Genomic DNA, 24,509 nt, shown 5'->3' on the forward strand with positions numbered 1-24,509 from the left:
ATCTATACATCTCTATAGAGAGATCTATAGATATATCTATAGATCTATCAGGGTTGGAAGGGACCTCAAGAGGTCATCTAGTCCAACCCCCTGCTCAAAGCAGGACCAATTCCCAACTAAATCATCCCAGCCAGGGCTTTGTCAAGCCGGGCCTTAAAAACCTCCAAGGAAGGAGACTCCACCACCTCCCTAGGTAACCCATTCCAGTGCTTCACCACCCTCCTAGTGAAATAGTGTTTCCACTATTTAGTAATATCCAACCTAGACCTCCCCCACTGCAACCTGAGACCATTGCTCCTTGTTCTGTCATCTGTCACCAGTGAGAACAGCCGAGCTCCATCCTCTTTGGAACACCCTTCAGGTACGGCTGCTATCAAATCCCCCCTCATTCTTCTCTGCTGGAGACCAAACAATCCCAGTTCCCTCAGCCTCTCCTCATAAGTCATGTGCTCCAGACCCCTAGTCATTTTTGTTGCCCTAAAACGTGAAGAAGCATATGAATCTTTATTTTTGCCCTAGATCCTTAAGTGGCCCCCTCAAGTATTGAACTCCCAATCCTGGGTTTAGCAGGCCAATGCTCAAACTACTGAGCTGGTGGGGAGGGATATATATAATTTTACAACTTCGGAAAGGGGCTGTTAAACCACTAGTTCTTGCTGGTTTTTCGAAGGCCAGCCCCTAGATTCTTCTGAGGGTGGAAGATCACGCTGGGAAGCCGAGAACCAGTACTAGTGTTGTTTAAAAGGGGTAGGGGCATTTCCCCTCGTAACAGAATAGTAAGGCCTGCTAGCGAACGAGAGCAGAGTACCTGCGGGCTAACCACACGTGCTGAACCATAACTGTCTGCGGGGCAATGGTCTCACCCACCTACCTCTACAACAATCAAGCCGAGCTGCAGGACGCAGACTAAATCTGAGCGGACTATTCAACCCCCGCAAGCCGGTGTAGCAGATGCTCTCCCTGCGGCCCGGGCTGTGCAACAGGACGCTCCTGGGGACGCCCCCCACCCTCGTGCTGGCAGGGTGGTGACAAGCACCTGACCACGTAGCACCGGTGTAAGCGGGGGCAGGCCGGGCGGGAAGGTGTGTCTGGGGCGGGGAGGAGCTGGCGGGGAAGCCCTCCCCCGGCTCAGGCTGTCGCGGCCAGTGGTGCCCGAGGAGCGCTAGGCGCACAGCTGGGAGCAGGGGGGCAGACACCGCGAGGAGCCCCGCTGCACCTGGCCGCTGCGGAGCCCCTGCGCCGCCCTCAGCCCCGCACCGCGGCCATGCGGCGGGCGCTGCTGCTCCTGTCCGCCGCCGCCTCGCTCTGCTCAGGTACGTGGGGACTGGACGGGGCGGGAACCGGGATGGTCCTGTCCCCGCTCGGCGGCTGGGTGCGCGCTCGCGCGCCCTCCGAACTTCGCTGCGCTGCGCGGGCTCGCTCCGAAGACTCGCTCTGCACGGGTGCATGGTTCGAGCCCATGTATCCACTACCTGGGAGTGACAAACCCGCCCTGGTCCTGGTGCGTTCCCCGCCAGCTCCGAGCCCTGCCCGTGCCGCGCTGACAGCTGGCCAGCCCCTAGTGTTTCGCGGGCAGATAAGAAGCTTAATGCATTTCATTATTATCATTATCAACGTGTGTGCGCACCAGAGCTAGGTCGGTTCGGATTTGGAATAACGAGTCCAAAGCTATTAAATTGACGGGTTCAGTCCAGAACTGTTCTGGTAACTGAGAAGTTTGCGCCCTGTGGCTTCAAGAACTATTGCCTTGTGTGCAGGGATTTGCACATGCCAAGTCACTGCCAGTGCGCCCCGATTTTCAAAAGGGGACTTGAAGCGAATTGCTTGTCCTGGCGATCAGAGTTTTGTGTGTGTTTGTCTGTGGCCCCGCGCTGTGAACTTCAGGACATCACAAGTTTGCAAGTCGTAGGTGTGCACTCATTTGGGATACTGTAGAGGTACATGTGGGAGTGTCTGTGTATGTATATTACGGCACAATGTTTCAAAAGTTACTAGGGATTTTTGGGTGCCCAACCTGAGACATCTTGAAGAAGCCTGTTATTCAAACTCAGCACTAAGGGAAAAATCAGACCTCTTTTATAATTTTCAAGTTTGAGTATTCAATTTAGTAGTCACTTTTGAGAATTTGTGCATACTGTTTCCAGTGTTTATCAGTTTTTCTTATTCTTTCAAATGTGGATTAGTACAGTTACTTATAGTGGAGAAAAATATATTTAAATAACTTTTGTATTGCAGTGCAGATTGTAGCAGATATGCACAAAGAGCCTAATCATCTATTCTATGTGAGCCCAGAGTTCCTATTGACTTTAGAGAGAGGTTTGGGTACAAGACAAATGCAGGTTGGGGCCCAATCTGTTCTCTAGAAATATTTCATACGTTTTTTATTTAAGCACACAGAAAAATATAGTGCCATCAGTTACAAAAGCTGGTTTTCTCTTTCCATTCACCTCAGTTGTACACTACACTGTATTGACAGCCAGTCTCCCAGCCCAGGTAGACACTCATGCTGATGGGGCTTGAGCTAACACATTAAAAATGGCCATGTGGATGTTGTGGCTCCAGTGGCAGCCTGAGCTCTCCAGCTCAGCCAACCGACCCCAGGGTCTGAGCTTGGGTGGCTAGCCCATCTCCACTGGAGCCGGAACATCCCCACTGCTATTTTTAATTCCCACAACAATTTTAGCTCTGGCAGAGCTAGCACAAGTCTGTCCTACCCAGGCTGGGAGGCTCACTCCTAGATGTAGGGTAGTCATACCCTACGGGATCAGGAAGAATAATGCATGAAGCATGCTGCTGACCTGATGAACCTTCCCCCATCCTCTCTGTGTACCTCCCACCTCAGGCTGGCCCTGTTTTAGACCCCCCTCAGATGGTGACACTGAAGGGAGCACTGAGGGCATCTATTATATATTTTTTTCTGATATTCATCTACATTCTCCTTTCTTACATTTCATCCAATCACTCCTTCTTGTACCCACTCATTGCCAACTTCCTATAAATCTTCTCCATCCATGGTAGATACTTGAAAATGTTAGAAATGGTTAGCTACCTTCCCCTCTTCCTTCACAACCTGAATAGATGCTTAGTCTCTCCTCATAAATTAGCCTTTCCAGACTCTCTATTGGTCTTCTTTCAGCAACCTTTGGATTGTCAATATTTATTTCGGTGGGAGTGGGGGGTACCCAGCCTATTGCAGGATTGGGCCCAATATTTGTACATAAAATCAAAGTCAGCTACCTGTTAATATTTGGGGTTTATAGAGTGTCTGAGACATGCATCATTATTGGGAGTGGACTACATCCACCCTGATCAAATTGGCGCTGTCAACACTGGTTCTCCACCTGTGATGTAACTCCCTTCTCTTCATGTGTTATTATATAATGCCTGCATCTGTAATTTTCACTCCATGCATCTGAAGAAGTGGGGTTTTTTTACCCATGAAAGCTTATGCCCAAATAAATCTGTTAGTCTTTAAGGTGCCACCGGATTCCTTGTTGTTTTTGAGGCATGTACTGTAATATAATTCATACACTACATGTTGACAGTGTACGGGACTTAATTATAGAAGTGAATATAATGTATTTATTAAAAAGTGGTACCTTAACCAGATTTTCCTGTCTTTTAAGAGTTTGTAAGTGTATGTGTAACCTACACACCTCTTGGGTATGGTGTTCTGTCCCATCTGGTGGCATTTAGCGAGAGAAATAAAATGAGTCTGCTCTACAGCCTTAGCTAACAGCCCATCAGCTTTTAGCTCATGTGGTAAAGGCTCATGCATTAAGCTCCAGAGGTGCCAGGTTCAATCCCACCACCGATGCCCAGGGTCTGTCAGCATTACACATGCTTTCCTTAAGACACATTGTTTTTTTAATTGTTTTTTTCTTTATGGGAATTAATAATAAAATGTGAAAACCACAAGATCATCCCTGTAGATGTTATGAAAGGTATGTGTGTTTCTGTGGTGGATGTCATTTTCTGTGTGTATATGAGAAGGTCTGAGTGTAAAACAAACATACAGGAGCAGCTCTTCAGTTGGTCAATTTACACAGCTGGAATCTGGTGCACAGTAATGATCTAAAATAGCTTTTTCTTCAGAATAGCTATGTTATTGGCTTTCTGTGTGAGAGGACCAGAGGTAAGATAAGCTGCTGTTGAGAATAGTCAAATAAGAGACACATGTCAAAATACTAAAAGAGAAAATCTGTTCGTTATGAAAGAAGTAGCTATGTTGAAGCATTATCACGTGACAATCTTTCTGTGTCACAAGATTGCAGTCATAGTGAGCTACAAACACAGAGAATCTTGAGGCTGAATTCTCCGTCATACTCCTTGTGTTCTGCACAGTGTTACCAAGAAGTTGAATGATAAAATACAAGCTTTAAATGTTGATCAAGGAGAAAATATTGTATAATTTGATGAACAGACTGGTGAATGTATGTACAGTGTGTGACTGAACCTTTCATTCAGTTTGTTAATTAACTTGCACAATTAGTAATTTCTAACTTGTATTGTGCTTTTTTATATATGGTATATTCACAAATATAGTGTGTGTGTGTATGTGTGTGTGTATATATATATATATATATACACATACACATACATACACACCCATATAATTTTTCCTGTCCTTCTCTTTATGTACTTAGAGAGAAGGAAAGAAACTAAAGAACCAAGTAGCTGAGCTATTCACACAATGTAATTTACTATTAAAATCAGCTACTACCTTGAGGGCCTTAAAAGTGGTCAGTATAGTGCCAATCTTAATCATTAATAATAATAATAGATAATTAATAAAAAGCTAAGATGAGCCAGGGACTATCGAGAGTTGAGCCTTACATCAGTAAGAAAATAGTTGAGAAGATAGAATGGAAAGAGGAATGAGCTATAGTACTGTAACGCACCTTTGTACCCATATACCAGCTCTCTCCCATTGGCATAGAGTGGCTACGTGGGAGACCTTACAGTGGTGAAGCTGCAGCAGTACAACAACTGTGCCACTGTAAGATCTGCAGTGTAGACATAGCCTTAGTACTAGAGCGTAAGAGGTAGACCTGTCGTGGAATAAAAACCTGTTTAAATGTTCGGAATCAAAATAGGAATAAATGGCTGCCAAGTCTGACTTTGGAGTAGATGTTAACAATAAGTATCTGAAGTAGCTCTACTGCTAACATTGATATTAAATATTTTTATTGACAGCTTGGAAGAACAGTTTTTTGTTTCTTTGAAACCTCTTGAAGAGCTCAATATTGGAGGCCACAAGGCCATTTGGTGTTCTTGCAGGTCAATTCCAATGTTCTTGTGAGAGAGACTGCAAAGATGTATCATTAGCCTCCGAGTTCCTTGATACAACACTGAGGCCTGGTCTACACTGCTGCTTAAGTTGATGTAAGTTACGTTGCTAAGGGGTGTGAAAAAATCACCCCACTAAGCGATGTAGCTTATATTGCCCTAATGCGGTGTCTACACCGCGCTATGTCGGCTCTCCTACCGACTTAGCTCCCACTTCTCAGGGAGGTGAAGTACTGAAGTTGATGGGAGAGTGCTCTGTCATCGACTTACTGCATCTTCACCAGATCTGCTAAATTGATGCCACTACATTGATTTCAGCCGTGCTGATTTAGCGTGTCAGTGCAGACAAGTCCGGAGACACCAGACTCTGAGGACAGCGTTGGAACTTCTAAAAGAAGGGCTGGAGCTGTCCTGTCAATGAACTTTAATACTTGAGTCTAGCATAATAGTCTTCTCCTGGTCAATTCCTCTATGCACTCACTTTTGAAGTGTATAACCTAGAGGTGCACAAAAACATTGGAAAATTCTCCACAGCATTTTTTGCTGATTCATTTCAGGCTATCTTGGGGCCTTCATATTTTGCTTTTATGTTACATTTGACAAACTAGCTAACACTTTTTCTTCTCACAAAACAGCATTCTTGCGATGGAAAGTAGCCCATTTAAAATTAAAATACAATGAATATGGCACAGGTTTTTTTATTTTCAAATTTTTAAATTAATACAAAAGAACTCAAATATTGAATGTATTCATCTCTCATTGAGACTATTTCACCTACCTTTTTATATAAGCCATTTTAAATTTTATTGAATCAATAAAATTTAGCTGCTTACCTGGCAGCATCTTGTTATAATTCTCCATTATAATGTCTCTTCTCTTCTTCCCTTCAGTAGCTCTCGTTTCATGGATATATAGAGTTTTAAGGTCAGGAGGGACCATAAGATCATCTAGTTTGACTGGATCTAGTCATAGGCCATTACATTTCACATGTTTACCCCTGTATTAGGGTTGCCAGGTGTCTAGTTTTTGACTGGAATGCCCAGTTTTGCAATTTTTTATTTGACATCTTATCTTTTGTATAGTTATTTGATAAGAGTCACATTCTGCCTGGTCCTTCTGCACGTGTGCAGTGATAGGGAAGTGTGACAGGGTGCTGGGCTGGGAGTCCTGAGCCAGACCTCTGTCATGCCAGCTCCAATTAAGAGAGGTAAATTGGGCTGGCTAGAAAAACTTGTGCCTGATTGGTGAAGGAGAAACAGCTGCCAGCCTAATTAGCCGGGGGCTATATCCAGGCCCAGAGGAAGGAACTAGGGGGAAGCTAGAGAGTGGAAGGAGAGGGGGTAGCTCTTCCCTACTGGTTGCAGAGATTGAGAAGCCCTTAAGGCTCAAACCCCCAAGCTGTAGATGGTGAGAAAGTGGTGGGATTGCACCCTGTAAATAAACTGCGCCGGTGATTGTTGAGCTAGAAAGTCTCCGAGTGACTTTTGGAACAGAGCAGAGGCAGGAGCAAAGGGGGAACTGCTACACCCTGTTACAGATGGCAATAAGATGCTTCTCTATCTGAGTAAAGGTCTGCAGTTAGTGGGTGAGGGACTAATCACTCCCTACTCCTGCTAGAGCTCATGGTGCCCTAAATTGGGTTGGGGAGGAAGCAGAGCTATGTATACACACCACATGCCAGCCAGTGCAGTTGGGAAATTTCACCATCTCATGAAGTAATGTTGCCATGTCTGTGTACTGGAAGCTCTTTGAGGCATGCTTGAGTTTACTATGACCTAAGTAACCATAAACAGGAAATCCAGGCAGTTATGCTAAATGAGACCAAAATCTCGCTTCATTTTGGGGTAAAATGTGGTTCGTTTTTTCTTTTAAATAGTTATGAACAACTGTGACAGTAAAAGTTTAAGTGCACAGTAAATGAAGTTATTCCAAATAGAAACATTTTATCAGGATTTATCTTTTTCTCTCATCAGGATTAAGGACAGAGATTCTGATTACAATAATACAAAATAAACACTTAATTTGTAACCCAATTTCAATTTTATTGTGATGCACTCTACTGCCCTGAAGCTATTGGGTATTACAGATGACCTTCCTTTAAATCATAATCCTAATGCTAATACCTTGGTAATCTGTATCTGTACAGTGAAAATGGCGTGGCGGTGAAGTGCGAAACCCCCTATGGTTCATAAATGGTACTGAGTTTGCTTATTCCCTCAGTTTTTAATTTCTTTTTCCAGTTTGCGGTAGACTGTTAGCCAGCGTATGCTAAATGTACTCTTGCTTTTTTTTTTTTTTTTTACTTGTTGGAGTTGTCCTATATACTTGTGGCATTTAAGTGTTTCTTTTAAATTTTTAAACTCTCCCTCCCCCCCCCCAGTCCCAAATCATCAGATCTTCCATCTGTTGTTCACTTATCTGGGTTGGCCCTTGTATTACTCCTGGGGAAATTCTGCGCCACTGCAGCACAGCAGAAAAATGCTTCCCCCCTCCCCTGCAGATTTTCTTTGCTTCCTTGCAGAAAATGATTTCTGTGGGAAGTAAAGAGAATCTGCACCAGTACTCACTCACCCATCCCTGGCAGCTCAGATGTGTCTGTTCAGGCAGCTGGGGCTAGTGGTAAATCACTGGAGGGTGGCAGGGTCAGGGGATGCCCTGGCAGCCCAGGGATGTTAGTCCCAGCTGAGTATGGGGGGTGGAAGGACGGAGACGGAGTTCCCTTTGCCCCTTCCCCTTCCCTACACGGAGTAGGGTCAGATCAATAGAGCCCTGCCAATCTGCAGATATCTGCTTCATATCCGTGCGTATCCGCATCTGCAGACACATATATCGGCAGATCATTTTTGCAGATAGTGGATCAGATGCAGATACAACCGTGCAGGGCTCTACTCACTGGTGGTGCCTGGCCTGTGGTGTCTGGCTCTGGCAGCCTGGGGGGCACAGTGTGCTTGGGGCCGGTGGCAGCAGCTGCTGGCTGGGGCTCTGTGGAAGTTTGGAGTTGGGGCAGACCAGCACCTGCTCACTGCGCTGCTTCCTGTCCAGTAGCTCGGGCCACGCGGGCAGCACCAGCATCGCCAGTGCTGCCAGGCCAGGGCACACTCCCAGTCCCGAGCCCTGCCCCCAGCCATGGGGATTGGAGCAGGTGGGGCCCCAGGGCCCCACCCCTCTGCCCCACTGTGATGCAACACGCACTGCTGCTGCCATGTGCTGTCGCTCATGAGCCCCTGGGAGCAGCACATGCCGTGCCGCCTCTTCCCCCTCAGCCCCTCCCTCTGTGTTGCCCCTTCTCCCGCCCCTGCACTGCCCCTTTCCCCCAGTCCCCACTCTTATGCTGCCTCTTCCCTGCAAGACCCCACCCCTGATCCCCCCCTCCTCTCCCTTGTGATACAGCTTGCTGTTGTGGGTGCGGATACATGTAAAAGATGGCTAGTGGATCGTGGGTCGGATTGTAGGTTGAGCCTGGTGGATGCAGATCAGATGCAGATCCACATTTTTATATCCGCGCAGGGTTATACAGATCAAGCCCCAGAAACTTCCCCTGGCTGCAGGAAGCTCTGCACAGTGTCGGGGAGGCTTGGGTGTGGGGGTGGGTGAGGCTTGGGGGGAGGGGTCTGGATGCATGGGGGTTGGGTGGATAGGGGGAGCAACTCCCTGTACAGTGACCCCTTCCCCCAAAAGCCCTACCTGCTGAGCCTCATCCCCTGTATCAGGAGCTCCCTGCACCCCCCACTGAGCCCTCCAAACTCCCACTCCGCCAAGCCTCATCCCCCTGCATTAGGAACCCCCCACCCCACTGAGCCCTAACCAGCTGCACCCTGACCCCCCCAACCTACCAAGCCTGCCCCAGCCTCCCCCGAGCCTTAACTACCTTCTCCTTGACTGCCCTGTAGAGACCCATTCTCCCTGCACCCAGACTCCCCACCGAGCTGCCCACACCCATATTGTGCCACACAGAACCCTAGTACTCTTGAGGGAATACTGCACCAAAAAATTAAAAAATTCTGCAAAGTTCTGCATATTTTAATTGTCAAAATAACATAGAAACACAATAACAATATAATCACACCATTTTCAATTACTTTGGTTATTTATTTCAAAATACTTGTCAGCAAATAATTGAAAATGGTGTGATTATATTGTGTTGTTTTGACAAATAAAATACGTAGAATTTTGCAGAATTTTAAAATATTGTGCGCAGAATTTTAATTTTTTTGGTGCAGAATTCCCACGGGAGTATTGTATATCGTGTTTAATGGATCTGAATTGTTACTGGTAAAACTGAAGAGTGCTTAAAAAATGTATTATCCATTTGTGCTTTCCTTTGAATCAATAAACTAATTGTTAGTTTAGATCTTTCTACTATATGCAGGAGCATGGACAACTTTTTATTTGAGGGAGTTAGGGCTAAAAGTAATTGCTGAATATCACTTTTAGTCATTTTGTACCATGATTAAATGTTTCCATTTGTGATAAGGTGAGATAAATGAGCTTCTGTTCCAAGTTGTGTTTTCTTCCTTAATTTATGTGATCCCTAGTTTTGTTTTTTTTCCTGGTGGGTGGAGGTGAGGGGCTTAGTCCCCTACCCGCAGTTGGCTATGCCCATGTGTATGTGTTCATTTCACTAGGCTATGTTAGTCCCACCATTTACATGTTATTCCCACCATTACCATTGGTCACACTGAAGCCTAAAAGAAAAAAAAATTGTCTTTGTGTATGTAAACTGTGAAGATTACTTGCTATTTTGAAGGGGGAATCATCTTTTCCTTTAGCCAGAGCAGTGTCTTGCTTACAAATGGTTGCGTGCCCTCAACTCCCATTGAAATTAAAGGGACACAATTGCCTTAAAGGTCATACTTCTATCTGAAAATATTTCCCTGCTATTGTTAAAAGTTCCCCCAATAGTTCTATACCTGAAAGATTAGAGAGCTTTTTCTCTATTTTTGTTCATTTTTTGCATGTGACAGAATTTTGTGTGTATTGAATTTCCCTGTTTATCCTGTGTAGGTCTGTAGTCAGTTTTCTCCATTGTTTGTGTGGGTCTTTCACAGAGCAATCTAGAAGAAACACAATTTCTAATAAAAAAAAATGCTATTGTAAAACTGCAAAAAATGGCTGAGGTATCGAGAAGTTGATGATGTGTATATGAACTACTATTTTTTTTTCTAAATTAACTAGAGTTCAAGTTGGTGGTGTCCTTTTAGCCTCGATGAACCAGAAGCATAAAATTAGTAATTCTGTTCTGAAGAACAAATATTTAATGACTACAAAATGTTGTCCTTCAGAGAGTAATTAATGATGTTATGCTTCTCTAGCCGGCTCCCCATGGTGGCCTTGTCCACCAGACTTTGCAGGGCCATAGTACCAATCTGCATGTGGTGTATAGGGGGATGCACAGGCACGTTATATGACAGCTGCACTTCCTTATTTGCATAAAGGTGTAGGGCTTGGTAGATAAGTGCTGCTAGAGAATTGCATCCTTAAGGAATTGGGCAACCAGGACTGGATGCCAAACATAGCTGCTTGAGGACATATTTCAGTCTTGTCACTTTTCTCCTAATTTCCCAAGAACAAGAGAATGTAAAGTTTTAAGGACACATTGTTTTGCTTTCTTTCTCACTTTCCATTACTAATTCATAATCTTTTCTATCAAAGCTTAAATACACAATTTTCCCCCTTTGGATTATTTTGTCTTTTTCCAATTCACAAGAATTTTATTTTGCTAAATTGGTTCTAATGTTGTGAAAGTTCTTTTGCTTACATCTCCATCAGTGCACCATCATCAACGTGCATATCAGTATCTATGGGAAAGCAGTTGTGTTGTAGGGTAGGGGAATGCTATGCATTCGTTTGGGCTCTTCTTGGGATGATTGTGCAGGGTTTGCTAGATATAGCTGATGCTAGGAGTGAGGAAATAAGCAAGATGTATTTCATCGTGTTCAAACCATTTTGAAGACAACTCTTCTCTCTCCTTTCTTCCTCATCCCCAGAATTTTAAAAGAAAATGTGTGTTGAAAATTCCCCAGCCTCTCTATGAAGTAGGAGATACAAACTGTAGCAGAATTGTTGTGGTTCTGTATGTAACCCTTCTGCCAGGTGGAGTTGGCAGCAACAGGGCTGGGTTTAATATGTAGGGCAGGGATTGGCAACCTTTCAGAAGTGGTGTGCCAAGTCTTCATTTATTCAGTCTAATTTAAGGTTTTGCATGCCAGTAATACATTTTAACCTTTTTAGAAGGTCTCTTTCTATAAGTCTACAATATATAACTAAACTATTGTTGTATGTAAAGTAAATAAGGTTTTTAAAATGTTTAAGAAGCTTCATTTAAAATTAAATTAAAATGCAGAGCCCCCCCCCCGGACTGTGGCCAGGTCCCAGGCAGTGTGAGTGCCCCTAAATCAGCTCGCGTGCCGCCTTTGGCACGCGTGCCATAGATTGCCTACCCCTGATGTAGGGGTTCCTCTTAATAATACAGAATAATACAGAACAGAACTGGCTTGAGCCCCAACCCAGTAATCTGGGAAAATTTATCACCACCTCCCCCCACAGGCACTAGCCTGTGTAGAACAAAAGGGAACTTTTATTAGACGGGAAAGGGAAAACACTACTACCACATTCAAAAGCATGCAATCATAAGCAAAAACTCGACCCTGCAGTGCATTGGGCAGTGTCCTTTGCCTCAATTTCCCACCTTGCGGTGGGAGAGTCTGACAAATGAATATCCCTTTAACACATCACTCCCCTCTCCCTCCAGTGCACCCCTCTCACAGTTGGCTGTCCTTGGTTTCACCCAGAGTTCAGAGGTGTGTTCGTAGGAGTTGACCTCCCAACTCAGAAAGGGGTGGGGTGGGCATTGAGCAATGTCTCAGTGATCGCTGAATGCCTCTGCAATTGCTGTTTGCCACTGCCTCTGCTGTTTTGGTCAGCTGCTGCTTGCTTGCTGCTGTTGGACACTCACTGCCACTTGTGCGTGCGTATTCTGAGGTTCCGCCACTTAACTCAGGTCTTTAGTGATTTCACTGTGTAGCAGGGAATCTCACTGCCAGTACTGCCTCTGCATTGTCTTTCATTTCACCCCTATCCTACAGCAGGTCTAAGGCATAGCCCCTAGACCTGCTTATCAGGGATTTCAGCTCTGGTAATCACTGAACAGAAACAGTGACTATCAATTGAGTCTAATCTGCTCTACCTTTAAACGCTGGAGAGGAGAAGGTCAAATGGTGTCTAGGACTCTTTAGCCAGAGTCCACAGCACCAGGTAGGAACACCTGTCCCCATACTCCCTCATCTTCACTGGAATTTGGCATCCCTGTTCCCCGCTTAGCAAGTGAGGCTAAGTTTAGGGTGACCTCAATCAGGACAGGCCTTGGCAGAGTTCTTTACTTTACTTATACAATAAGGATAACATTTCATTACCCCCTACATTCGAATCCTAGAGTGATTTGTAAACTAAAGCCAGCCAAAATTGATCATTTTGGGAAAGCAGTTCCATCATGCTGCATACCTAGGCAGAGTAGGCATATCTATATTCCTGAAGTCTCTTTTCTCCAGTGCATCACTAGATGTTGGAGGAGAGCTCATTCATACCCTGCTTCATGCAGCATGGGGGTCCTGGTAATGTGGACACCATGCAAGTGGACTCTGTATCCCCAATGTATTATAGAACTGAATTCAGCGAGATCTTTCTCTGCAGGCATAGAAGGATGCCGGGAGTCATCGGTGAACTGGAGGAGTGATTGGAACATATCAAGTAGGTCTCGTGAATCAGTACAGGTCACAATTGCTGTAGTAATAGCTGGCTCTAGTAATAGTTAAAGCCTGGCCACATAAATGTCTTCCCCCTGCCCCTAACCTGGATGGCAGGATTTAATTCACCCTCTCCTAGAGTCATTTAGTCTGGTTTCGTTGCATGGGAGACCAGAATTTCAGCCCTTAGTATCCATGACAAGTGTCAACTTGGTATCTGGGCATTTTGTGAAATTCTAGTCAACAATCCTGTGACTAGAAGACAAAGCAAAAACTAACATTAATTGTGGTATAAAACAAAAACATCCCCCTAGCCCTTTAAGAAGGGAGGTGGGTGGTGAAGGATGAGCTACAGACTAGAATCTTGTTTTCTACCAAGAACACAGATATTTTTTCCCCTTCCCTGAACAGGAAGATGTTGAAATTGGTTTTTTGGCTTTACAGTGGTGTCAGCTGAATTGACCTTTCTTCCATAATTTTAGATGTTATGGGCTACTGGCCTTTAGTAATTCTATTGAATTATTATTATAGGCCAAGGTGGGACTGCTGCACTGCCTGTTATTAAGGTTGCCTGGCACTTACCATTATAAGTCCCTGTTTTCAATTGCTTATAATTTTGCCAAACTAACTATTTGGGATGAAAATGTGGATGCCAGCATGCCTCAGTCTCTGTGGGTATAGAATTTTCTTTTAATTATTTTTATTTTTTAAATTTTAGTTCAAATTGTTTGGCTGTTTTGAGAACAAGGCTAGGGAAGCATATGTTATTTTGCCCATGTTAAAAAATGCAACCCTGTCTTTGAACAGCATTAGCACCCCCGTGATTTGGAGCAGGGGCCTAAAATTTGGTAGAAGGTGGCCTTTGTGTCAGGGATGTATCTTTTGCCATCTCCCTAAAAATCTGCCCAAGTTATGAAAAATCACAGTTTGTGCGTGCTCAGTAGAGACATCTTTGATTTCATCAGCTAAAATCTCTGAAGCTTCCATCCTCTCTGGTTGTGCTTCACCTCACAGCTCCTATGTATGATTGGACATGCACCATCCCCAGAGAGAGACTGAACATACTTCCTCCAGGTCAGGGCTTCACAGGTGAACCCAGACTTTCCCTGTAATGGCTGCTCCCAGATACTCTGGGCTGAGTTGGGGCAGGGTTCCTTTCTCTTCTGTGATCTCTATGACCCCCCTGCTGGCCTACGGGCAGCATAGAGGAGAAAGATGTCTGATTGGAATGAATTCAGCACAAAACTTGGACTGTGGGAGAGGAAAAGGAAATTTGGACAAGAAGTGTGATGAACCTGGGATAGGAGAGAGGGTGGAGAGAAACTGGGACTGACTGTGCAAACAGACTCGGACTGGGTACTGGAGGAGAGGTGAGGTGTAGGGGAGCTGAGATGTAGGGGAGGCTGGAACAGGGAGTTGGATAGGGAAGGGAGGGAAGGAACTGGTTGGCAAAGATATTTGAACTAGAAGCTGGTGCAGAGACTGGGACAGGAGCCAGTGAGGAAAATAAGTTGGGGAGGAGAACTTGGGATCCAATTGGCTGGGGTAAGAATGTTGAGATCAGATGGGGGGAATAGAAGGGGAGTGGCTGGGACTAGGAACCAGTGTGGGGAAAATGGAGGCAGGGCAAGTCAGAAGACAAGTCTGCCTAATTCAGAGCAGCGTTATTAACTTGCATCTCCCACATCCTATGTATGTGCCCTAACCACAGGCTATTGGCTATTCTGGGGTGAGTCTCTCTGATTTTTTGCGAAACATTTTGGAAAGTCTCTGGTTTGTCTCTGCGGAATGGGAATCTTGGAAATTTTTGCAGGATAGGAAAACAATTTCCTGCATATCTCTGGTCAGATAGCAGACTGAAGCAGTACCTGAAGTATGGCAGTAGAAAATACCACTTTGCAAATAGTAGCTAGAACAAGTGTCAGGCAAGATCTGTAGCTGCCCTCAGAACTATCTGTATGATTTCCAACCAGCTGCATTTGGAGTCAGACCCCAGCTAGTGCCAGGTCTTTGGTCAAAAGGAGGAAACTGGACATTGTCCAGAAAGGGAACTGTGCAAGAATCACAGGAGCAGCTTTGTCCCATTCCCAGTATCATGCAACCATGAAAATGCCGGGACATGAACGAAACCATCCATCATCTACTTCAGGTTAGAGCAATACAACATGTTCCCATCCTATTTTTAGCTTCAGAGAATTAGGAATAAACAGAGCAGGGCTCCATCTGAATCAGTTGCTAAAGGAGGCTTTTCTTTCACATTCCCATTTTATAACCCGGCAGACAATTGTTTCATTTTGCATATGAAGGCCATCTTTTTTTTTATTTTCAGTTTCAGTCATTACCACTTGATCTGATAAGTGCTACTGGGATCTCTTCCAAGATTATGGTCGAGTTAATATTGGCTTTAAGGCAGAAGGAAATTCATGTGTTTCTCCTCCTGTACAATTTTTCTGATCAGCCCTCCATACAGAGAGAACACTGAAATGAAAACACCGTGTTCTTGGAGTATCTTGAATTCAGGACAAACACAGACATATAATGCCAAGGAAGTCAATTATAGCCAGGGACTGAGGATGACTACTATCAGGTGTAAGGTCTCATCTCAGAAGAATGTTAACAGAAAATGAAGGTGGCCATAAAAGAAAAGAGACATAAAAGAAAGAAAAATCTGGTTCTTATTGAAGTCTGTTAAGATTGCTGATCTCACACAGACCTGCTTCAATGAACCAGAGTTCATATGAAATTTAGCCAGCAATTCTTGTTATCTCCTTTGCCTCTCACCATATCACCTCTGTTGTCAGAAATCAAGATCCCTTTTATGTTCTGATTATTAGTTTTTTTGTAATGGATCCATCCTTTAGTGAGCAAGGCAGAGCTATTCTTATGTCAGATGTCAACTGGGGGTAGTGGAGGGGGCTCATTCGAGTCCCAGTTCAGTCCAGGAAATGATGTCAGAAAGAGCACAGTATCCACCCTAACCTAATGATTCATTGATGTCTCGGTGCATTGTTCCTTCCCTGTTTAACAGACTTACACTGATGGCACAATCAGAAGATCTGATGGAGTTTTCATAAACAAAATAAGAATAACCCTATCTGCCCTATCACTGAGAAAAATCAACTTCTCTTGCCCTGAGTACAGCAAAGGTTGCTATCTCTATGTGTAGTGCCCATAGAGGAGGAGATGAACACCAAGACCTACCTGGTAAATGTTGAATTAAGCAGAATGGAATCTCTACTCCGAACTATCTTCACTCATTGTAAGTCCATTTGATGGGCTAGTGATTTGACTTTCTGTTTTTTGACACAGCAGTAAAAAGCCCTATGGCTTCTCCATGTGTCGAGATCTGGGATGTGATGTGGTGAATGATCTCTTGCAAAGATGGGCAACGTCTCTGCTGTATGTCTTTCCCACCTTTTCAGTCCTCCCTAGGACCATACAAAAGATAAGAGAGAGAGAAATAGTGGTACTCTTTCTGGCTGAAAAGGCAATGGCTCTCAGGTCTGATTAATTTAGCCCTGGACCTTCTGAGGTCTCCTTCTTTCAGAGGCCCGCTATACAAAAACCAATCCTCCAGAGAGGTTCAAAATGGACACATGGATGAAGTGATTCATTCTCATATTCCCTAAAAGGAAGTCAGTAAACATAACGTATTGTTCTTGTGGTACAAAGTGCATATCTTAACAACCAGTGCACTTCCATAAGGATGCCCAAGCCAAAAGGTCAAGTCTCTGTGGTTAATATCGGCATGTTTGACAAAAAGAATTTTAGTACAAATGCTAACATTAGATGCTTGCTTTGGGCAACAACCATTATTCTAGACACATAAGGTGATAGTTCCAAGGTCATGCTCTTCATTCTACTCCTTAGAGCACTACCAGATTGAACCCCTGCAGGAGGTGTCATTATATTTCCTCTCCATTGAAATAGATGACCTGATAGCTACTGTCTCCAATAAGGCAAGTTTCTGAAGTTGGGCGCTTTCTCAGATGAGAGCTAGCATTGCACTTTTTATTCACAGAAGTAGTCCTCGCAACTTGGAACATGCATTCCCAAAATAAATTCAGAAATATTCTTCCTTCTCTGAAGCATCTCAAAGTCCAGTCAATCTCAGAGCAGAGTAGTCATGTCTCCTATATTGAGATCTGCTAGGTGGCCACATGGCTACCAATACATAAATTCATCTATTCTGCATTTTGGTCATCCAGTCTTTAGTCAATGCCATTTTTGGCAGAAGTCTTCTCAGTGCCTTGGTGCCCAGACGAAGATGGAGGATATATATATATATATATATATATATATACCTCATTTTTTATGTTTGTATTTAAAGGCTAATCTTGCTTCCCACCCTGAAGGCACTCTGCTGTGTAAATTCCACTGTAATGATCTGTGGACCTTAGCACAATGAAGAATTGGAAAATTTATGTGCTTGCCTGAAATTTTCTTTTCTTCAAGTAATAAGGTCCACAGATTTGGTCCACCCTGGAGACAATGGATCATCCAGAGTAGAGAAGGAAATTGACATCCAAAGATTTGGGATTGTTTGTTAGGGTTAGTTTCCTATGCTCTGCAGTAGGAGAAATTATTGTATATATTTAACACAATCTGTAATTCAGGAAAGTAAAATTGAATTATCCTGGCTGTGAAAATACTCAGTTGGAGGGAACTTCAGGGTGCGGGGGACTCCTCTTCAGCCAGTGCCAGGTCTGGTTCTGTCCCCAAGCTACAAGCAAGCTGAAGAGCTCAGTGTAATGGCCCTGTGGACCTTATTATTTAAAGAAAGGAGATTTTCATATAAGCACAGATGCACTTTCCTGTCTTTCTCATTTGCCCATTGTGCAACTTAGGATGTCTTTTCTCCTTACTCTTGCTGGTCTTTTCAGCAGGACTCAAGTATAAAATGGTATAAATAGCAGAGCTGAGTGAATAATATTAGTTTTTTTGCAAATACTTTTTCAAATTAAAAAAAAATCTGTTTAATTCATGCCTGTCATATTTATCTTCTACAAACGTGAGCTGCAGAGCTTTATTAGACAGACTGCCAGAGAAAAAGGAAATTTTAAGCTCAAATGTCAATATGTAGAAGAAAGCAAACTTCAAATTGTACATTTGATTGTGATGTGTGAAATTTTACACACTGAGTTGGTTAGTTATGTCTAATTAGGAAATGGAAACTATACCATATGATTTATATAACCAACAATACAGCATCTTTGTGAGTTTGAATATCAAGAATTTGCAAGCTAATTCATATGGGAAAGTTTTCTTTAAGAAATTTGTGAATTTGAAGAATTGATCAGTTTCATTCTGCTCTCAAAAACAGGCAGAGCTTGAGTACATTAGTCACTCTGAATTATTTTTGCAGCTCTAATACTAAAAAGTTGGACTAGTTTCCATTTTATAAATGGTGTTTGCTTGTATTGTTCATGATTAATAAGTAATAATTGGTTCTAATCTTGAATGAAAATTGGGTATGCTTTTAGAAAATAGGGGTTCAATACCAAAACTGTCTGTTTAAAAGAGTTGCTTAAATATGTACTGTACCAAACTGTCGTAAAATGTTGGAGATACATGGCAGATGAGTAAGGGAAGGTTTTTGACTCTTTTTGACATTGGGTCCAATCTTGGGGTATTATGACACCACCTGTTCCATGGGCTTGTAAAGACTTACATGTCTGACTTTACATGTCAGAATAATAGCCGTACCCCTTGTTGAAAAGAAGAGAGAGGAGGGTAGAAACTATTTCCTTCTCTTGGGAAGACCAATGTCATGGAGAAACTACCATTAAAACTGACAGCATGTACTCAGCGTGACCATGACATTTTTTCTTTTCAATAGAGCTTGCAAAATATAGTCTTCATTAATTAATTCATATTTAATTGCATACTGTGATCTTTAATTATTAGGCATTCTTTAAAACAAGCAAAACTTTAATGCACATATGACAGCTTGATTTGGGGGCAGAATTATTCCTGTAAATGCCTGGGCCTGAGGTAAAAGGCAGCAAATGCATCTATTACTTGTATTTGGTCTACAGGGATGGACATGTAAACTTTTTTCTTTAAAGTAGTGTACTATTATAAAACCTCCATTCACAGTATCAAAGATTTATTTTTACAGAAATTAATTTAAGCCTTTCAATACCCCAGCAAGGTAGGTATGTCATAATCATTTTGCAGTTGGACATGTAACCCATGCCTGCTTGGTGTGGCACTCTGTCCCCCTTTAGTGGCACCTAGACATTGATTGAGCCTGCTACAGTCTTGGCTAAGAGACATGTCTTTTAGCTCATGCAGTAGAGATGCATGCATTAAGCTCCAAAGGTCCCAGGTTTGATCCTGGCCGACGATGACTGGGGTCTGTTGGCGTTACGGATGTATTATGGCACATACATGCTGTGTCCATGAAAGCACTACAGCATGTCAGTGAGATTACTCACCTGCTTAAAGTTAGGCACACGCTCAGGGGAGGAGACATGCAGGGTCAAGCAGCCAGTCTGGGCAGGGAGGGGAAGAGGTGGGACCAGAGCCAGAGTGGAAGAGGTGGGGCCAGTGCCTCTTCTGGCTGCTGGGACACTGTCTGGTTCAGCGCAGTGGCTGCCTGGGAGAGTGTCTGGCTGCTGTGGGCTGCCTCCTGCCCAGGCTCAGCTTCTGGGGACAGCGGCTAAGTGAATCAGAGCCTCTTGTTCCCCCTGGCATGCTCAGCCCGTCCCCAGAAGCTGAGCCCCGGCAGAGAGTGAGAAGCTGCTGCTGCCCCTCCCCAGCCAGGCTTTCTCCCAGGGAGCTATGCTGCACAGAGCAGCAACTGAGAGGAGTTCCATCCTGCTCCCTGCCTGGGCCCGGCTGCCAAGGAGAGCAGCTGAACATGCCATGGGGGAGCCAGCGCAGTGGGAGGACAGAGCCCCTTCCCACTTCCCCCCACCCCCACCCCCAACCAGGTAATGTGGGGCAGGGAGAGTGTGGAGGCCCCAGGCTGGGGGTGGGGCGGTCACGTGTCCTCCCCAATATGGGGAGGCACCAGTCATCTATGCACACGCTTAAGTACCTTGCTCAATGTGAGTGTAGTTAGGCACATGTATAAAGCTAAACATGTGCTTACGTCTTCTGCTGAGTGATGGCTTAGAAGACTTGGCAGAAGTATTGCAATGAATCCATAGCATAACTGAGAATAGAATTCAGGAGTCTTGACTCCCAGTCTCCTTATCTAAACAAAAGACAATCTTCCTTACTCTGAATTACTAAATAAATGTACATAGTATGTTATGAAGTTTTATTGTTTTTAGTGAAAAATAATACCTTTCAAAATATTTTTCAGGTCTGAAATGTGTGTGCCAGTTGTGTGAGCATACAAACTTCACCTGCCAAACTGAAGGAGCATGTTGGGCTTCAGTCATGCTAACTAATGGCAAAGAAGAGGTGATAAAGTCATGTGTATCCCTACCAGAACTGAATGCTCAAGTTTTCTGTCACAGTTCTAAAAACATTACAAAAACAGAATGCTGCTACACCGACTTCTGCAACAATATAACACTCCACCTGCCTATAGGTAAGCAGTATCTCACGATTAGGCTGTGTTTGAATTATCATGACAGGAGCAAAGATATATTGCAGTTTTGAATCATAGAATATCAGGGTTGGAAGGGACCTCAGGAGGTCATTTAGTCCAAACCCCTTCTCAAAGCAGGACCAATCCCCAATTAAATCATCCCAGCCAGGGCTTTGTCAAGCCTGACCTTAAAAACCTGTAAGGAAGGAGATTCCACCACCTCCCTAGGTAACCCATTCCAGTGCTTCACCACCCTCCTAGTGAAATAGTGTTTCCTAATATCCAACCGAAACCTCCCCCACTGCAACTTGAGACCGTTACTCCTTGTTCTGTCATCTGCTACCACTGAGAACAGTCTAGATCCATCCATAGGTCCACATTCTTCCCTTGGACACTCGTATAGCTCTCACTGTAGTCAGTGGAAGGTGTGTGCACAGCTGACAGTGGAATGTTGGTGAAGGAAGTAAAAGAAATTTGATTACTTAAAAAATCTTTCTAATGGAGTATCTTAGGCTTGGTCCACACTGGGGTGGGGAATAGCGTAGCTGAAGTCGACGTTTCCTAGATTGAACTAAGTTTACTTACTGCGGGTCCACACGGCGCATGCAAGCTCCCCCGTCGACAGCGCTTCCTCCTCTCGGTGAGCAGGAGTTCTGCAGTCAACGGGGGACTGCTTCTGGGGATCGATTTATTGCGTCCAGATGAGACGTGATAAATGGATCCCAGAAGATCGATCTCTACCCGCTGAATCAGGCGGGTAGTGTGGACCTAGCCTTAGTTTAGACTTCAAACTGATTTCCTGGTGTCCTATTTAGACCTTTCACAAAATTGTAACCACTATAATGGAGACGTACTGTGTATCAGCAGCGAAGAAACATACATTTTGGCTGTGAATTAAAGATTGCTTGGTCACAGAGAGCTGTGTGTGTGTTTTGCCAAGGGAATGGGCCCTGCAGAAATTATTTCATTTGATAGTGTCACAGGTGATGATGCTTTACAAATAAATGGTAAGACCAAGTTCCTGCCCCCAAGGATTTTATAGTCTAAACTGGACATACAAATATTTAAAGGTTGAGGTCTGGAATTAAATGTCTTGGATATGCAAACCGGATAGAGAGGTTGGAAAACGTTTGTACACTTCCAATTAGGGGGATAATTACACACCCATTTTTATCTTGCTAGTTGTTAATTCTGTGACTGAAACTCCCCTCCCACCTGTGGGCAGGGGGATATCTGCATTTGTTTTTTTTATTCTAACCATTGGTACGGGCAGCTGTCATGACTTGTAACATCTTTCTTCTTATTTTGACTAGTTACTTCTAGAGTCCTGTAATTTTAAGTGGCATGTCATTTTTGATATATGTGGTTTGAGAAATTAGTAAAGCTCATATTGGAGTCTGTTAATATAAAGATCAGAAGGACAAAGATGGGAGAAAGAAAGTCTGTAGTATTGCTTTCTGTACAATTCAGGGCCAGTCTTGAGTATCATGTTTATTTGGGACACTGGGATAACCTTACATTCTAAGACCTCACTGTTCAGTACATAGTGTAGCATATGAGAGTAAAATCGTTTCTTTCTATAGCATCAGCAAAATTGTTTGTAAATCTTGAGTTTTCAAATTCTGCAAAAAGATTGTAACAGCTGCCAGTGTTATATTGGTGTGTCATTGAACCTTGTCAAGTAAGTTGGGATTCCTGGTTCCAATTAGAGAGGCAAGTGTGAGAAAAGGGTTTACTCTTCTAGGAACTCTATACCATAAAGTTGGTGCTGTATTTTGAGTCTGGCGTTCTCAAAAGTTGTAACAGTGAAAAGATTATTTGCTGCTTTTTCCATTTGGGATTTAGTTACAGAAAAACATTGCACTTTTCCCCTTCAGCAGTTTTTAGTCAATCCATTCCTATTCCAATAACCTTTCAGGTGGTATAGCATTTATTTGCAAAGCCTGTTATTTTTATACAAGAAGTTAACATATTCATAGTCTGTATTATAATTAGTCATTTATATTGTGATGTTACACAGCACTTTACTCAGCAAGTTATATATGTCTATTGCTCCGAAGATTTATGGTGGATTACAAAAATGAGATAGGGGACAGCAGTTCAGGGAAGGCAGAGGAAGGAGGAATTACCGATGACATGAACAAAGGGGGAAAGATTCCTGAAAGCTGTGGGTTAAAGATGTAGTATGAAGGAAGTAAGATGGGTGTCGGGGGAGACTTGGTAAATGAGAAATGGGAACTCCATGTATAGGGAGCAACATAATAGAAAGACAAAGATGAAAGTGTGTGACAAAGATGGGAGTAGTAAGAGGAGAAATGTTGGGAGAAAGTGGGACACTCAGAAATGAGACCAGAGGCAAGGCCTTCTAAGTGAGGATGAGAAGCTTGAATTTGATTCAGTAAGATGAGGCAGATGCAGAATCAAAAGGGATGTGTGTGGTAACTTTCACAGCAGTATTTTGGACAGACTTGAGGCGAGTGGGAGTATTTCATGGTTTTCTTACAAAAAGATGTGTGAGGATATAATAAGCAAATCTGACCTCTTGCCTTTTCCACCCCAGCATTTATTCCTCTGCTTTCCCCACCTCCACCATCTTTCTGGCTCATAGCTGTAGTCTATATGTTTGGGGATGTCTTGTATAGAATGTTTTCTCCATTTCGTCTAGTTCTCCCAAGAGACAAGGTCTGGGCACACAACAATGAAAGCAGATGCTGTTGCAGAAGTTTGCACCTGCAGAAGAGAGAAAGATGGGGCAGGATTCTGCAGAAAATTCTGGAGGGAAGCAGGAGGCTTGCAAGAGGGAGGTGCTGTTTTACCCAGTAGTTTAGGGGGAGAACTCTCACTTGGAGCTGATAGAAGGAAAAAGACTTGGGAGAGGGAGGTGAGACTGACTGACTGCAAGAGGGAAAATGATATATGGGTATACTTTTCTCAGCTCCCAGTCGATCACTCAAATTAGAATCTCTGGAAGGAAGAGTATATTCCTTCTTGGTAGTCTGAGATAAATCTACTTTACAACCCTTAAATACCGACATGTTGCAGGAATGATCCTTTTCAGTTGACACTTGCAGACAGATACTAGTAGTAATTATGTTCTGGTCAGCAGCTTTACTACATACATACAATACATAGCACAGTGAATCAAAATACTCATGATTTAATAAAATGTGCAGCTAGTGGAAAAATGGAACAAATTTAACAATCTATTCATAGATGTGCTTTCTATAGCTTTGTGTCTTTCCAACATTTGAACGGGTAGTTGCAAAACATTTGGTTTCCTATTACTGTTAGCAGTGAGGGTAATCTGCTTGGGCTAAAAACTGAGCCCTTTGCCCTACACATTTGGGAGAGTTCATGCTAGATGGAACTGCAGAAGTGCCAAGGTTACTTGATTGCTAATCTTTTCTGACAGTCCTTTTACATATTATTCATATTACAGGACAAACATTGCCTAGGTCCAAGTGAAGGCAGGTTTCTTGGAAATTACTGGATTTGTAGGCCCCAAACTCTGGATCCCTTAGGGCTGCTTTGCCCTATATTTCTGGTGCAAAGTGTCCCTGACGCTGGTGTGTCTGTCCCTGGAAATATTAGAGACACAAGGTGGGTGAGGCAATATCTCTCATTGGACCAACTTTTGTTGGTGAGAGAGACAAACTTTCGAGCTGAGTTCTTTCTCAGGTCTGGGAACGGTTCGTAGAGTGTCACAGCTAAATACAAGATCAAGCAGATAGTTTAGCATAAGTAGTTAGCATGTATTCTAAGGGTATGTCCACACAGCAAAGAAAAACCCACAGCTGGCCTGTGCCAGCCGACTTTGCCTTGCAGGGCTCATACAGTGGGACTATTTCTTTGCTGTGTAGGCTTCTGGACTCAGGACAGCTCCACAGTCCAAGCACTATGAGCCTTTGTCTGCTGGCACAGGCCAGCTGCAG

At 43.6% G+C, this 24,509-nt stretch overlaps 1 protein-coding gene across 1 annotated transcript in view; it reads left to right on the forward strand.

Moving 5' to 3' along the window:
• Nucleotides 1-1,263: 1,263 nt before the first annotated feature.
• The window catches only part of ACVR1C (activin A receptor type 1C), a 42,682-nt gene continuing 19,436 nt past the window's right edge, over nt 1,264-24,509 (forward strand). The window contains exons 1-2 of the mRNA XM_054043265.1: nt 1,264-1,313; nt 20,347-20,577. Of these exons, the coding sequence (XP_053899240.1) occupies nt 1,265-1,313; nt 20,347-20,577 (280 nt within the window). The 5' untranslated portion in view covers nt 1,264. The remainder of the gene's footprint in view (nt 1,314-20,346; nt 20,578-24,509) is intronic.

Source organism: Malaclemys terrapin, chromosome 11 (genome assembly GCF_027887155.1).
Source record: "Malaclemys terrapin pileata isolate rMalTer1 chromosome 11, rMalTer1.hap1, whole genome shotgun sequence".
In the NCBI taxonomy this organism is placed as follows: domain Eukaryota; kingdom Metazoa; phylum Chordata; order Testudines; family Emydidae; genus Malaclemys; species Malaclemys terrapin.